This window comes from Oreochromis aureus, linkage group 19, assembly GCF_013358895.1.
Source record: "Oreochromis aureus strain Israel breed Guangdong linkage group 19, ZZ_aureus, whole genome shotgun sequence".
In the NCBI taxonomy this organism is placed as follows: Eukaryota; Metazoa; Chordata; class Actinopteri; order Cichliformes; family Cichlidae; genus Oreochromis; species Oreochromis aureus.
The window spans coordinates 24,081,464-24,096,813 of NC_052960.1; the positions used below are offsets into that span (position 1 = coordinate 24,081,464).

The 15,350-nt window shown below is 38.7% G+C and overlaps 2 protein-coding genes across 2 annotated transcripts; one reads left to right on the forward strand and one right to left on the reverse strand.

Moving 5' to 3' along the window:
• Positions 1-103: 103 nt before the first annotated feature.
• On the forward strand, positions 104-4,315 carry LOC116329036 (GTPase IMAP family member 8-like). The gene is made up of 3 exons (XM_031750950.2): positions 104-230; positions 373-1,212; positions 1,625-4,315. Exons 1-3 carry the CDS (start codon positions 221-223, stop codon positions 2,335-2,337), a joined length of 1,563 nt encoding a protein of 520 aa, XP_031606810.2. The 5' UTR covers positions 104-220; the 3' UTR covers positions 2,338-4,315.
• Positions 4,071-5,933, reverse strand: cfd (complement factor D (adipsin)). The gene is made up of 5 exons (XM_031750943.2): positions 5,782-5,933; positions 5,516-5,672; positions 5,099-5,240; positions 4,695-4,985; positions 4,071-4,559 (listed from the first exon to the last, which is right to left on the reverse strand). Exons 1-5 carry the CDS (start codon positions 5,837-5,839, stop codon positions 4,380-4,382), a joined length of 828 nt encoding a protein of 275 aa, XP_031606803.2. The 5' UTR covers positions 5,840-5,933; the 3' UTR covers positions 4,071-4,379.
• Between the last annotated feature and the right edge of the window lie 9,417 nt (positions 5,934-15,350).

Below are 15,350 nucleotides of genomic sequence, written 5' to 3' on the forward strand. Positions count from 1 at the left end.
TAAAGCACAAGGAAGATATATGTTCATGCAGGCGTGAACGGTGGAATGCACTTCCTTGACAGTAGAACTTGTAGTGCCACATAATGTTGTAATCCAGAAGCATCCTGTTTTAACTTTTTCCTTTATAACGCTTGTTTCAAAGCCTGAGTGTCTAGTTTCAGGTGTTATCTTGAGCTGACAAGGATCTTAGTGCAGACTTGCTGGAGCACCTGCAAAAGACATGGCTAACAGTGAGTAATTGTATTTTTCTTTTACTATACAGTCAAATCAGTGACTAAATGGTTTACAAAGCAATGCAAATTATTTTAAACGTTAGATCCTAAGGATGTGTTGGGTTGTGTACTTAAAAGTTGTTATTGTTTTGTTTGACAGACAGTGTAACAGATATAAGACAGATTATGGTGGTCATATCAATGGTGGAAGAATGGTCTGCTCTGAAATCTCTGCCTCAGGATAGCTCTGAGGATGAAAGTCACAAGTTAAGTTTTAGATCTCTGGGATCAAACCAAGTCTGTGACTTGACTGTGGAGGATCGCTCGATCAGCTTGCACTATGCAGAGTTAAAGGAAGACATGACAGAGGAGAGCATCCGTGAGACAATCGATAGCTGCTTCAAGTCTTGCACAGAGGGAATCAGAACATTTCTGTTGCTGATCCAAGGTGGCTGTTACACAATGAGAGAACAAAGACTGACAGAGATCCTTCAGGCCCACTTTGGAGCTGAGGCTTTAAATTACCTTATTGTCCTCTCTGTGGAAGATGGAAAGGTTGTTGACACATTAAATGACGCCCTGCTAGATTTGATAAATGTATGTGACGGCAGGTACTGCCGGGTTAGGTCCTCTGCTCCGGGTGGCGGGCTGCACGCCCTGCTCGAGATGGTTGACTATATGATGACTGAAAATGGCGTCACAGGTTACACTGAAAGCATGCTAAGTGAATCCATGAAACGTAGCACAGAAGACTCGGCCATGAACATGCTGAAAAGGAAAGTACGCGAGGCAGAAGAGAAGGAGCAAGCTTTCATGCAGCTACTTCAACAACAGGAGCAGAGAAGAGCCAGGGAGCTGGAGGAGCTGAAAGCAAAGCACGCTGAGGAACGAAAGAAGGAGGGAGCTGAACAAAAGCAGTATGAGGCAAAAAGAGAGAGCCTTGAGGAGGCTGTAAGAAGCCACAGAGCCATGTTGCAACTTCAGATCAGTGCCCCTGATGGTAAGAGCTATTTCCATTTGTTCTGGTGTTTTAAAACTATAGTTGTCAAGATGAATAAAAATACAGAGCCATAACTTTCCTGTACACCAAAGAGTGGTGAATACATGGTCCAGCATCTACTGGAAGAGGTAAAAGTGATGTTAATTTCCCCTAGGGGGTGATAGAGTTACATTTTTATATGGATATTGTTATAATCTTTAGTGTTAAAAATTCAGTTTGACACATGTAAAACCAGAAGAACATGATATAGACCCCAACAGGGGAAATGGCCCACCACAAGTTATAGATATTATAATATAGGGGCTGTAGCTAGTGTGTAATCATATTTTCAACATTTTCACGAGAGTTGTATGGTCTAATTTTCTGTAGGTGTTTTCTAACAGTCATTTTCTATTTAATTTTTGGCTTTCAGATGATGAAAAGAATAAGATCTCTGTGATCTTGCTGGGTCTCACTGGCAGCGGTAAGTCTTCTGCTCTGAATATAATCCTAGAGAGAGCAGGTAGCCAGTACTCAATTAACGGATCCACTCACGAACCGGCCCTACCGACCGTGTCTTGCGAGAGAAAGAAGGTATACGCAGCAGGGAGGAAGCTCATCCTCGTCGACACCCCTGAGCTATGGGATGAAGACGGGGTGGAGAATGTAGAGCTGGTGAAGGACTGCCTGGCTCTGGCCTTACCTGGGCCCCATGTTTTCCTGCTGGTGCTCCAGGTGGGACGCTTCACCCAGGGAGAGTGCGAGATGTTCGGACACCTCCAGAAGATCTTTGGACGAGAATTCGCAGAGCACGCCATCGTGTTGTTTGTTCAATTCGACAACAACAAGTACAGGCCTCAGAAAATCAACAACTATGTTGCTGGTGCTCATTCAGCCCTGCAGGATCTTATCCGGAAGTGCGGGAGCCGTTATTATGAGCTGAACATTACAAAATCCCAGAATGCTTTGAGCTATCCTCAGGTGAAAGATTTGCTGTCCGGGATCAGTAAACTGGTTGCCTCACACGGAGGACACCCCCACATAGTGAAGAGATTTTCTTTGCAGGAGCTGCAGGAACGAAACAAAGTGATTGAAGAGAGGAAGGAAGGGGCACTGGAAGTGAACTACTTATTAAGAGAAAATTAATTTCTCGTCTGTCATAAAAAGGGGAACACTGCATATGGAAAAGCAGTATAATGTTGTACCCTAGAGCCTTGAACCTCTCTGAAGTTTCCTGTTTGGTAGAAAAAAACATGTTGATTCAGCTTTGATAAATGAGCTGCAAGTGTAGATGTTTTAAATTGGACTGAATTACATTACACATTTGTTTCCTTTATTTGATACTCATGTGGTAGCATGGTTTGCTTTTGAAGGTTGAATCACTTGCAGAAAATTGTCCTTATAACCTTTTTTATTATCTTTATAAGCTTTCTATTTTAAGTGAACTAGCTATGAATACCTTTAAATGAGGAGTGTACTTTCTTTTACAAAAGTGAGCCACTTGGTAGAACACAATGGGAGTGGTGATGGTGTGGTTTTGATCAAGCTAAACAAATCAGTGGAGCACGTCGGGAACTCCTCACATACCTGCTTGTCTGCACAGACCAGTGAAAGGAGGAAAAGAAAAAGTACATGTGCTCTTTTTATTTGCTTTTGGACTTCCTCACCACTGGTATGAAGACTGGCAAGTTTATGAGATCTGTTGTTGTTATCTTGATTGCCTGAGACTTGAAGACAATTTTATAAATGTTTCCACTTGCCAATAAGCTGACACAAAATCATCAAAATTACAACAGTGATGCATAAATTGTTTAGATGACATCGTGGCGTTGTGTTCCAACGTTGGAAACTTTGGCTTTTAACCTTATTTTCAGTTAGTCTGATCTATAATTGTTTGTCTTTGTACTCACAAAGTACATTTGAAACTTTATTGCCAATAGCACAACTTACAGGTAGTATTAAACAAAACTAAACAAAAGGAAAATGCACCGGCCAACTGAGGGTCGGCTTCATTTGAAATATAGTTTAGCTACAAACAGATAAATTAACTGTAGACAGAACAAAGCTTTTATCCCCAAAAGTTCGAAATGGATCATAATCATAATCAAGGTAGACAGTAATAATAAGTGTCCATGTTCTTATAATTTAAAGTAATTAAAGCTGTATAATATATCTGGTATTTTCTGATATCTCTGTCACTCACTTTTTAAAAATATAAATGTTTTGTTGTTGGAATACATAGATGAAATCATAATTCGATATTGGTTGGATCCCTTTTCAGAATGCCACAGTCAGTGTGTTTTGTGATGTGATGTCTAATTTTTAGATGTCTATACTAAAAATTACACCTGGGAGTAAGCCAATTATGTTTTCCTGGAGTTGATAATGGGAACACGTTTCCATCAAATAATTGGTTAATTCTTAAATTTTGGCCTATCTTCTATTAACAATAACAAGTATAGAGGGGGAAACTTGATATTTCCTAGTGAACAGTAGGCATGGTCCATGACTTGCTACTTTCCTCTTTAATTGCATGCACTGCATTCCATACCTGCAGTGTTTGTTTAACCCGTGTATTACTTTAATTTTCCTCTGAGACTGTTGACTAAGACATTGCACTGTAGATTCCTGGAGTTCTGTTTAACAGAACCAATCTCTTCATCCCTACTACTGTTCTGATCTATCTATCTATCTATCTATCTATCTATCTATCTATCTATCTATCTATCTATCTATCTATCTATCTATCTATCTATCTATCTATCTATCTATCTATCTATCTATCTATCTATCTATCTATCTATCTATCTATCTATCTATCTATCTATCTAATCACAGCTGTTGCTTTTTCTACAAGGTGGTACAGGTATAACACGAGACATGTACTATGTTTTTATTAATTCCATAATACAGCAATGTGCTAAATTATGTGATTGTTATTATGATGCTAGAGAGGGTAAAATGGAGGCAGACAATTCTCTGTGGCGACGCCCATAGAGGGAGCAGTCAGGAGCAGTAGAAAAAAATAAAGACGTTTACATACATTTTTGTCATTTGCCACACATTGATGATCTGCTCCAACAGACATGCATTAATCATATATATATATATATATATGTATATAATAACATAGTGACAGATACATAGTCAGCTGTAGCTAAAAACTTGAATGCAACGTCTGCTTTCATTTATGTGCTCTGGTCTTGTGCTGCGGCTGGCTGTGGATTCATGATGTTGTCAATCCATTGAGTGTAGTGAGAGATGATAGTATAAATTCCAGGCTTTTTTGTTTGGCCGCACTTTTTTCCGCCATTTGAGGTGATGCCCACCACAACGCCATTATAGAGCAGAGGACCTCCAGAGTCCCCCTGAATGACCACGAAAAAGAAGCAGGAAAAAAAAGCACAAGTTTAGGATCAGTAATGCAATCTAAACCAGCTGTCTAACAACTGTTTTCACATTTCACCATATATGTTAAGTAGAATAAAGGAAGTAAAACTTACATCACAACTGTCCTCATTCCTATGTGGTTGGTTACAGGGGTCTGCACATACTTTATGTGCACATATCATGTTAGTGGTGAACTTTCTACCAAAGTAGTCGCTGCGTCTGCACCGAGCTGGGCTAATCACCTCGACAGTCACCTCTTTGAGTTTATCTGGTCTGGCCCCCAGGTTGTCAACCGATCCCCAGCCAGCTGTTTCGACCTCATTACCGGTGTCGGGGTTTGTGCCTCCGGCACGCAGAAATTCCACCGCTTTAACTGCTTCGGAAATGTTAAATGGACGATCCAGCTGCAAAAGCCCCCACAGATAATGATTCCAAATATATCACTGTTTTGGTTTACTGTTATAGACTCTTATTTCTGAGTATTCAGATAGTATAAGGGCATAGCATATGCACTTACCTTAATTAAAGCAATGTCATTGTCATAATTACTTGGGTTAAAATCTTGGTGATTGTGAAGCTCCAAAATGTCAAAGATTTGCTTTGTCTCTTCAGGTTCACTGAGAGAATGGACACCGAGCACCACCTTCCTTCCATTTGGTCTTAAAAAAGAGCACAATAGTGTTATAGTATTGAATAATCATCAAGAAAAATAATTATCTACTACATAAAAGCAAACTCTAAATGCTTTTGTAGAGTCATTGAGCAAATTTAAACATGAAACTTGAACAAGCACATGAGAGATTATTGCCCAAGCAAATACAAACAAACGCAATCCAAACAGCACCAGCTCTAAATGGAAAATATCATGCTAATATGATTCTGATCTTGCACTTTTTTTCATACATTTGTCACACTGTAAAAAACGTTGCCTCACCCTGTAGGTAGACAGTGCACTGCAGTCATCACCCACTGATCTGCTACCACAAAGCCTCCGCATTCATGTTTCAGATTCTCCCCTTCTGGCACCTGGATGGAAGCCATGTAGGGCCGAGAATGCGGTGCTGCCTCCCTGCCACCGATTATGCCCGCACCTGAGATGAAGAAGCATATTATTCTTTTACAGATGCGCAAAATATTAATAGCAGAAAAATAACATCTGAAATGTTGCACCAAAAAACAGATAAAGCAGCACAGACGTACTCTCTGAAATGAGGGCGACAACAAAAACAGCAGCACCCACGAGCACCTTTGACACCATGATGTCGCTTTAACTGACACAGAACCAGCATGTGTGCTGTTTTTAAAGGCTTTCACTTGGAACAAAGGAAGCCAATATTACGCAAAGCACAAGTGGGAGTCGGGCCATCCTCCCATTCTCTGTTTCCTGGAATGAAAAACAGGAAAACATAAAACATGTTCTTGAGGTCTTTGCTTCATTGCATGGCTTTTATTTTTTTGCCATTGTTTTTGCTTGGAATTCCTATATGTGACTTTCCCTGATACAGTCATATTATTCTTATGACTTTTTATGACTTTGGGTTCATAAACATAAAACTCAGAGGAAAGCATCATGTTCCTCTTTGATTTCTGTAAGAGATGCAGGAAAATATGGCGAGAAAATGTATTGCAAAGCATTCTGAGGCAGAAATTCCAGCATGTGTTGAAAATATTTGCAAAGCTTCGGCATCTTGGCTCAGACTTAAAATATACCCACTGCAAAAAGACACAATTCCTAATTTACGCCCTTACCAAGGAAATCATATATACAAAGGCACAGTATTGCAAAATATAAATCAGAAACAGAATGGATGAAATATCTTTGTAGGTTTGAAGATCCTTCGATGATTTAAAACTTTGTTTCTCAACTCTGAAATTTACGACATGGCGAGCTGAGTAGTGCTGCTTTCAATGAAAAAACTTTTTTTTTCCAAAAAAACTTCACTTGGCTGTGCTGTGTTTAGAATGATAGACTAGGCCATTTCCAGTACATTTTGACTCAACTCACAGTTAAAATAATAAGTCTGTTCCATCAGCAACTAAGGAGACATTAACCCTCTCCAAACTTTAACAGAAAGGTAACAGTAGATTGATAACATACCAAAAATGCGAGCCTGCGAGATCCATAGTGAAACTCAGGAACGTGATACTGCTATTTACAGTAAAAGCCACTTGCAATGGTATGTAATTGTGTCTTTGTGTGATGTATGATGCCGCCTAAAGTCTCTAAAATCAGCAGAAGCACAATCACTTCGATGTTGTCCCTGTCAACACATGGTTCACATCAGGATGTCATCTGACACAGAGGTTTGTGTACTGCGCACACAGAGAACTAATTGTAGTTTTCTTAACAAATCCCCTCATATATCAGATATAATTAGGTGTTTTGCTGTGATTGTTGTCAGTCATGGGCACACTGAGGCAAATTCCTAACGATGACATGGCAAAAAAGTACTGAATCCTTGATCTTAATATTACACTCATATTTCTAGTTGTATTTAATTGTTTTTTTTCTTTACATACTTGTCAAGGCTCTCGGTTGCTTAATCTTAAACTCCTGCTGGGTGGAGTTTGGACAGAATTATCCTGCTCTGAACGTTTCTAGTTGGCTGATTTGGGGGGAAGACAGTCAAATGGTAAATGGCCTGTATTTGTATAGCGCTTTAGTACCCCAAAGCACTTTACACTACATTCAGTCATCCACCCATTCACACACTGGTGATGGCAAGCTACATTGTAGCCACAGCTACCCTGGGGCACTGGTGCCACCGGGCCCTCTGACCACCACCAGTAGGCAACAGGTGAAATGTCTTGCCCAAGGACACAACAACCGAGACTGTCGGAGCCGGGGCTCGAACCGGCAACCTTCTGATTACGAGACGAACTGCCAACTCTTGAGCCACGATCGCCCCATGCAAGCATTATAGACAGGGAAATAAACTGAGTTTTTTTGTTTCAGCAAAGGTCTTTAGGACCTGGTAATTAGGATGTAGTCTGTGTCCCCTCAAGCTTATTATGTATCATTACTCCTTAGACAGCAGCCTGTGTCTGGGATCTTCACTGGACTCTATGCCTTATGCTTGTAAAGAACATACTGATTTTTACAATCAATAAAGGATGCATATAAATAAATGTCTTCATATTTACACTGTAAGTTTCTTTGACTAAGCATACCCTCTCTGCCACATTCATCTACGGTAAAGGGATTTGCTTTGTGATTGTAAGTGTAGTAGTAGTAGAGCTTTGTGGGTCTGGGCTTTGGACAACATCTGCTATTCAAAAGGTCACATATTTATCATCACGCTCTGTGATCCCATTAGACATTTCCTTTGGAGGAAGTATTTACAGAGTGTGCAGCTGGATGAGACTAAAATATATCTTCATATATGAAAATCCAAATAAAGTTTCACATATAAGTAAAACTGCACACTTGATGTAAATGTAACTGTAACAGTTTGTACTCCAGACCAGGGTATTCGAGTGCCTGTCACTAATTTGAAAAATGATAAATACATTAAAAACTTTTGCCAATCCAATTCCAAAAACAATAGGATGCTGTGTAAAATGAAAAAAACAAAATAAAAATAAAACAGCATGCAATGACTTGCAAATTTCATAACCCCATTTTTAATTTACCATAAAACACAGAAAACACATGAAATGCTTAAACTGAGGTTTAACATTAAAAATAATACTAATAATAAGATCATTTTGAATTTGATGGCACCAACAAGTCTGAAAACATGTTTACCATTACATCCCCTCTACTTTTAACAAAACATCTGGACCTGAGGAGAGACCAGTGTCTGGTCCCATTTTTGTCTAGTATAGGATTCTCACTGCTCAGTCCTGAGTCTTCTTAAAGCTTGAAGCATAAATAGTGTTGTAATAGATTTAGTATCACGTTTGCAAGGTCTTTCCTGACATCATCACCTGGAATTGGGGCATGTTGCGCTAAACTTTGTATATATCTTTCACTCTTACCTCTTGACTGTGTTTATTTCTTCTGACTTTAACATTTTGATTTTTTAAATTTTACTCCTGCACAGTTTTCATGGAGTAACCATAATTTAATTGCACATGAACAATGACAATTAAGGGCTGTTATAGTCTTCCTTAAAAATAATTTATATATTCTGATAAAATAATAATGTAGAAAATAATGTGCTGATGACACCTTTTTGCTACCTAGAGCAAAGACAATTCGGTTTATTGCGTTAAATTTTGGGAATCCGTGTTGAAGTGTCACGATTTACCGCTATAGACACACAAAGGGAGACAACGTAACAGTTTAATGTTACTTTTTTTTTTTTTTTTTTTTTACAATTGTAGGCCTGCACTGCCCTCTGCAGGTACAAGCCAGAACTACACGACCATGTTTTAGAAAAACAGAGACGCTCATCAGTGAGGATAAAAAAAAGTTTCATACTTGGCTGGAAGCGTGAATGTGTTACCAAATGTTCATTTTAGGTTCTGAAGCACTTACAGTAAATGTAAAAATGTAATGAATGTTGAACAGTAAATTACATGAACAAATGTCTTGCCATATCTAAAATGTTAGTGTCTATTGACTGAACAGGATGACAATTTTATATCATTAAGGCTATTTTCTCTGAAATAGACCTATTATGGTAATTAAAGTGCTTACAAATGCTTACTAAGAGTTTCTTTTCCTTATGTCTTCGGGATCTGACTGAAGAGTGATCATGTGGGTTCATTACTGTAAAGTGGGGAAATAGCATGCATGGAGGATTTTTTTTTCTCTCCTTATAACATTTTCCTGCTCCTCACCAATTAAGTCATGAGTCATATTCTCCCAATTACAAGTTAGGAAGGATATAATAGTTAGAAATTACAGGTTAAAACTGACTACCCACCTTGGATGATGATGAGTTAATTCAGCTACAGAAATGTTTGGTATATCTGCAGAATCTGTGAGTAATTCACCCAACAACATTCTGAATATTTAAAAAAATTATATCACCACCTGATTTGGTTATTGGACGTGCAATACATTTAATGTAATTTAATAGTTGCATATTTACCAATTTATGGTTACAACAGAATAAACAGATTATTAGGCTTTAATTAGCTTTGAAGAATTGTTCCAGTATTTTGATTGTCAGCCATGAATCGTTGCTGTTGCGATGGAGACGAATTACAACTACAACTGTAGCCTCGAGCGATCGAGCCCACCCATCCAGGTATGCAGTGTGTGTATATGTGTGTGTGTGTATATGTGTGTGTGTGTATGTGCAGACATCTATATCTGATCGTCCGTGTGTGTGGTCTGGCACTGAACCAGTTATCAGAGGTAAATTAACACAGTCATTTTCAACTTTATGTTTTCTAATGTTTCATTACTCTCTCTCTCTTTCTCTCTCTCTGCTTCCCTTGCTTGCTCATTCCACCTCTGCCTCTCATTCTCAGACACTGACTCAGCGTGCCTGTCAGTCTCAGTCTGTCTGGCAGGCTTTTCTTTCAATCAATCAGTCAGTCAGTCAGTTTGACTGTCTGTTTATGTCTTTGATCTCTCCTTGCTATCGGCCTCATGGATAGCATGTTATTTTCTTTTGGCTTTTGAGCCTTTTTTTATTATTATAAAAGATACAGACAACATTACATAATTCCACATTAGAAATGCAAATAAAACCAGAATAATATCATCTACTGTCAGTAAATCTGCCTCATAGAACTAACTCTGCTTGTGATATACATAAACATCTTATACAAAGTACAGGATTAGAAACTGCTATCAGTTTCAAGGTAATACTACAGAATGGATCTTTAAAGCAGCAAACTGTGCCACAACATGCAATCACTGGTGTCACACACATTAATGTCACTTGACACCCTGTGTTAATGTGTTATGCTTTGTTTTACACTAGTGGTTGATTTACAGGTCCATCGTGAGCACAGAATCCAAGACACACATATGGAAAAGAAATAACAAACGTAATCATCCGACATATATGATTCTTACAAAAGTGAACTTGTATTGTTTTCACACATTACATGAAACACTATGGCAACTGCATTTGTATAGTAAAAATAAACTGTCAACATCAATAAGAATAATTTGACTAGACATTGAATGAAAAACACTTCTGTTTGAATGGAGTCTTACACATAACCTCCAATATAAGTAATTGGAAATGTTACTCTGAAGGCTTGTTTCTCTGGCTTGAATATTGAACTGCTGCCGCTTGGTGAGGAGAGCCGTCCTATTGCTGTCTGACTAGAGTTTGAATCTACATAAAGTTGGGATTCCTCTATCAGCTGAAGTGAGTGTGGCTATGGCGAAAGGCCGCGGATCTGTTTCAGCTCTGTTGACACAGATGCCACCTCATACCTGTGTTATGAATAAATCTTCTTTTTTTGGTACCAGTACTGGTTTCATTTTGTTGTATTTATCCGCGACACCTTAAAGGCCGGTCTGTGAAAATATTGTGGGACATAAATCGGTCCGTGGCACAAAAAAGGTTGAGGACCACTGTCTTACACCACCCTCAGTGTCTCTCTTTCTCTGTTTTCCTGTCTCTTTTTCACGGCACTACTGAGTTAAGGTGAAAAGTCCCTCAAAGCCTGGTTCTGCCAGCGGTTTCTTCCTGTTAAAAGGGAGTTCTTCCTTCCCACTGTTGCCAAGTGCTTGCTCACTGGGGGTTGTGAGATCATTGGCCTTTCTTTGTCTTGTTTGCTTAACTATATAAAGTTCCTTGAAGTGACTGCTGTTGTGACTGGGCTCTATATAAATAAAACTGAATTGAATTGACTAGAATCTCAACCTTACAAAGACACCAGCCAGTGACATAAGATGACTATAGGCCGTAGTTTTGTACTGACTAGGGTGGGGGGCTTTTTTTAGGTGATTGTGCAGGAGAACTACACCTTGTAGGTGCAGTTGGTGGTTAGAAATACCAACTGAACATCGGTGACAGGAAACATTAACAGTAACTTTTGCCAAAGTCATTTTTCCTTTGTTAAAAGTAATTGTGCCTGCATCTATCCATGAATGAATAAAACATATAACGTCCTCTACCCTAGTAGTATAACCCCCCCCCCCCAAAAAAATAAAAATTAATTAGTAAGATATGGAGCCTAGTGGCTAAAAAAGATAACATAAATGACAAGTGTCAGGAATGAAATCCACATCTTCATGTTTCTCTTTTAAAAGCTTTCCAACAAAATGCGCGTGCTTTGGTGCGTGACTTATTCTCCGAGTCAGCTGCAGCATTCTTTCGTGAAAGTTGTAAATCTTTTTAAAAGTGTGGACTCTCCACCCGGGGCTGTCTCTCTCTCCGCTTGTTTTTCTTTGTTTCTCCAGTCGAACGGAGGTCTTCTGCTCTGCACTGGCATCGCTCCAGAAGAGGGGGATTACTGTTAAACATGTATAATCTCTCCTGTTTCCTCCATCAGACCAGGCCCATCTGATGGGAGCTGGTGTTTAGAAGGGGCTCCACAGGACGAGATACTCTTTAACTGTAATCTCTCTAATCTCGCTTCTTACTGCAGGCCGGGGTCCCACAGGACTGTCATCTTTACACTTTATAACTCACTGTCATATTTCTTCTAAAGCCATTTGACAGAGCCTGTATTTTTAGTTGAGAAAATATAATCATTTTTTTTCAAATGCAAACTCATAAAAAGTAATTATGGTAATTTTTTTCAATGCAGTGTATACTTAATGACAATAAATCTTCAGTTAATAGGTTTGGGGAGTTTTGCAAAAAAGGTCACATAAGCTGTTTAGGCACTTTTTAGAGGCTTTGTGTCTTTTCTAATGAAACGTCTGTTATATTCAGCTATAAAAATGCATTATCTACAAAACAGACAGCTTACAATTCAAATAAATGCTTCTGATTCTGATGCATTATTTGAAATAAATGTAAATTTATATTATAAATCACTCTGTTATAGGAAAATGAAATATGCACATTAAGTAATTAATGGTGCTTAAGATGTCAGGATACAAATGGTGTTTACAAATGCTAACTAGATGTATATATATATTTATCTAAAGGTAAATTAATTTAATGTTTTTTTTTTAAACTAATTGATTTTGCACATTTACATTTCCTATTCTAGAAAGGATGAAACTGAGGGTCAGATGTTTGTTTATCTATACATGTGTGTGAATGTGTTTCCCAGCATTTTCCCATCAAAAGCTGAATCCTGTAATCTGACAGTTTATCAGTCTGTATGACCGTGCATTACTTTGCATTTGTATAATCATACCTGCCAGTTAGACCTTCAAAGAAAGGTGACTACAAGTTTGAGGGTGTCTTTGACTGTGTGAGGACAATCTTCTCAGGAACGGTCAAATATCTACAATTATTTACCTTCTTTTCCCAGTAAACGTGTGTGAATGTGCGTCAGTACCTCCATGTTTCCCAGGAGAACACTGAATCCTGTAAATCTGACATTTCTCTTCCTGGTGTTGGTCCCAGGAGGATCAGCGGGAGATTCCACCTTTCCCACATTGCTCCTTGATCCACCTGACTCCTCCTCGCCTCAGCCGTAAGCCTGGCTTTTGTACCCATCTGTGTGCAGCGCTCAGTTTGTTTGTACATCCAGACATCAGGGTGAGAATGTGCGACAGTCCCACAAAATTGAGAACCAGGAGCTCACATTCCCACAAGGGAATAAATGTGTCTTGAAACACATTCATAAAGAAGCTCGAGCAGGATATATGTGTAATTACAGTGAGGGGTTCGATATTAATCCCTAAATAAGCAACTCAACTTAAAAAAAAAAAAATCTCAGGAAAAAATGATATTATCTCAAGGTCAAGGAATGTACGAACTATGAAAAGAAAGAAAAAGAAAAAGGCTGAAAAAACACAAAAGCCCCCTAACAAAACTTAATGGTTGAGAATGCTTCCTGAAATAGGTCCTTCCTCAGTATAACAAATGTGACAAAAACACTAGTTCGAATGTAACAGAAAAAGAGACAATTAAACCTGTTTGATGTTCTCCGTGAGTCCAAAAAATGAAAGAACAGAAAACAGAAAAGGAAATTTTTTTTTTTTTTTTTAGTAAAACTGGATGAAAAAAGCTTTCTTTCATGATGGAAAGAACATTTTATGACAGAAAAATTACCTATTCTTGCTAAAAGTCAGGAAATTTTGCAACAGAACACATACTAAGACATATAATTGATGAACTGATCAACTGAAACTACTTGGACATTTAATCTGTTGCTATTTTTTTTGTTGCAAAGTCCTAAATTTTCCCTTATTTTAGCTTTTCACTTCACTGAATTGTGTCTTTTTTGATTTTTCTTTGGTACCCCATATGGAAAAGAAATAGTAAAAACTTGCATAAGATGTGGCCTACTTCATATAGTGAATCATATAAGGCTTATATGATTTACTCATAAAAGTGGCCACTTTCTCATTACTTTCATATATTGTTTTAGTAAGTATCCAAAACATACAAGTTTCATTTATATAATTTTTCAAAGGAACATGTATCTGTTTTCACTCTTGTATGCTTTTCATACAAGTTTCACACAAGACAGACACAAACTTTATAAGATTTATATATATCTTTTCCATATGGGACAAAAAGGTCCTTTAAGGGTCATATTAATCACTTATGAATTTACTGAAATTTAACTGAGTGAAAAGCTCAAGAGTGTCCGGCTCAGGCAGAAACCTGTCTGATCTTTCAGTTCTGCAACAGATCAGCATTTTTGTAAATGTGTGTTGGGTTTTTTTGACAATAGAAATACAATTCTGTTAAAAACAAGCAAGATTACCACCGTGAGGACTTAACAAAATAACAACAAAACAGATAACAAAGGCAAAAAAACAGTAAGTGAAAGAAGGAGGGAACCAAAGAAAATATGAGCACGCAGACACACACAGTGAGGATGATCTATGACCGCAATCCTCGTCTCAACATGCAGGAAAAGTGAGGTTTTCAGATGCTGTAATTTACGCAGATTCAGATTCTGATCCTGATCCAGATCCAGATCATTTTGGCAGAATATGGGACCACCTGCACTTCAGCTCATGTGAGCAACTTCCAAACTCCTGGGAGGAAAGACATGAAGCTGGTATTTTACAAAAGCGTGAGATCTGAGCCCAGCACCAGCTCTCAGTGCTCCTCTGACATTCTGATATCTGCAGTGTGTTTGTAGACGTGTCTGTTACTGGGTAGAGGTATTCAGAGGATTTGAAATAACTGTCAGTGCAATGGAAGATCAATGCATATTGGAGGCTGTCAGCGGGATTGAAAGAATGCATGTGTGAGGCAGGTGTCGCAGTAAAGATGCAATGAGTGGAAGTAGTGATGATGGAGGAGCTGAAATACCTGGGAGCAACCATCGAAAGCAACGGACAGCACACAAGAAAAAGGAACGCAGTGAGGGTGGAGTGGGTGGAGTGTTGGGGTGATTGGTGGCAGAAGGATGGCAGCAAGATTTACAAGATAGTAGCGAGACTATGATGTATGGTTTAGAGAGAGCAGCACCCACAAAACACAGGAGGCCGAGCTGAAGGTGGCAGAAAATTTAAGATGCTTAAATCTGGGAGTGACCAGGATTAGAAATAAGTAGATCACAGGGACAGTTCAGGTTGGGCAGTTTGGAGACAAGGTTAAAAAAGAGATGGTTTGGACATGTCTGCAAATTTCCAAACCATCTCAACTCTGTGGATATATGCCAGGTAAGAAGAAGACCACAGAAAAGGTTTGTGGATCTAGTGAAGGAGGACATGCAGAGAGCTGTTGTGACAGAAGAGGATGCTAGGGATAGGCGATAGAGTTAGA

Bases quoted from the DNA above. Each gene is read 5' to 3' on its own strand.
- cfd (XM_031750943.2), bottom strand. From the start codon at position 5,839: ATGGTGTCAAAGGTGCTCGTGGGTGCTGCTGTTTTTGTTGTCGCCCTC. The intron at 5,241-5,515 runs GTGAGGCAACGT...CTCTTTTTTAAG, and splicing joins GTGCACTGTCTACCTACAGG to ACCAAATGGAAGGAAGGTGG. The intron at 4,560-4,694 runs GTAAGTTTTACT...GTGGTCATTCAG, and splicing joins GGAATGAGGACAGTTGTGAT to GGGGACTCTGGAGGTCCTCT.
- LOC116329036 (XM_031750950.2), top strand. The intron at 1,213-1,624 runs GTAAGAGCTATT...TTTGGCTTTCAG, and splicing joins TCAGATCAGTGCCCCTGATG to ATGATGAAAAGAATAAGATC.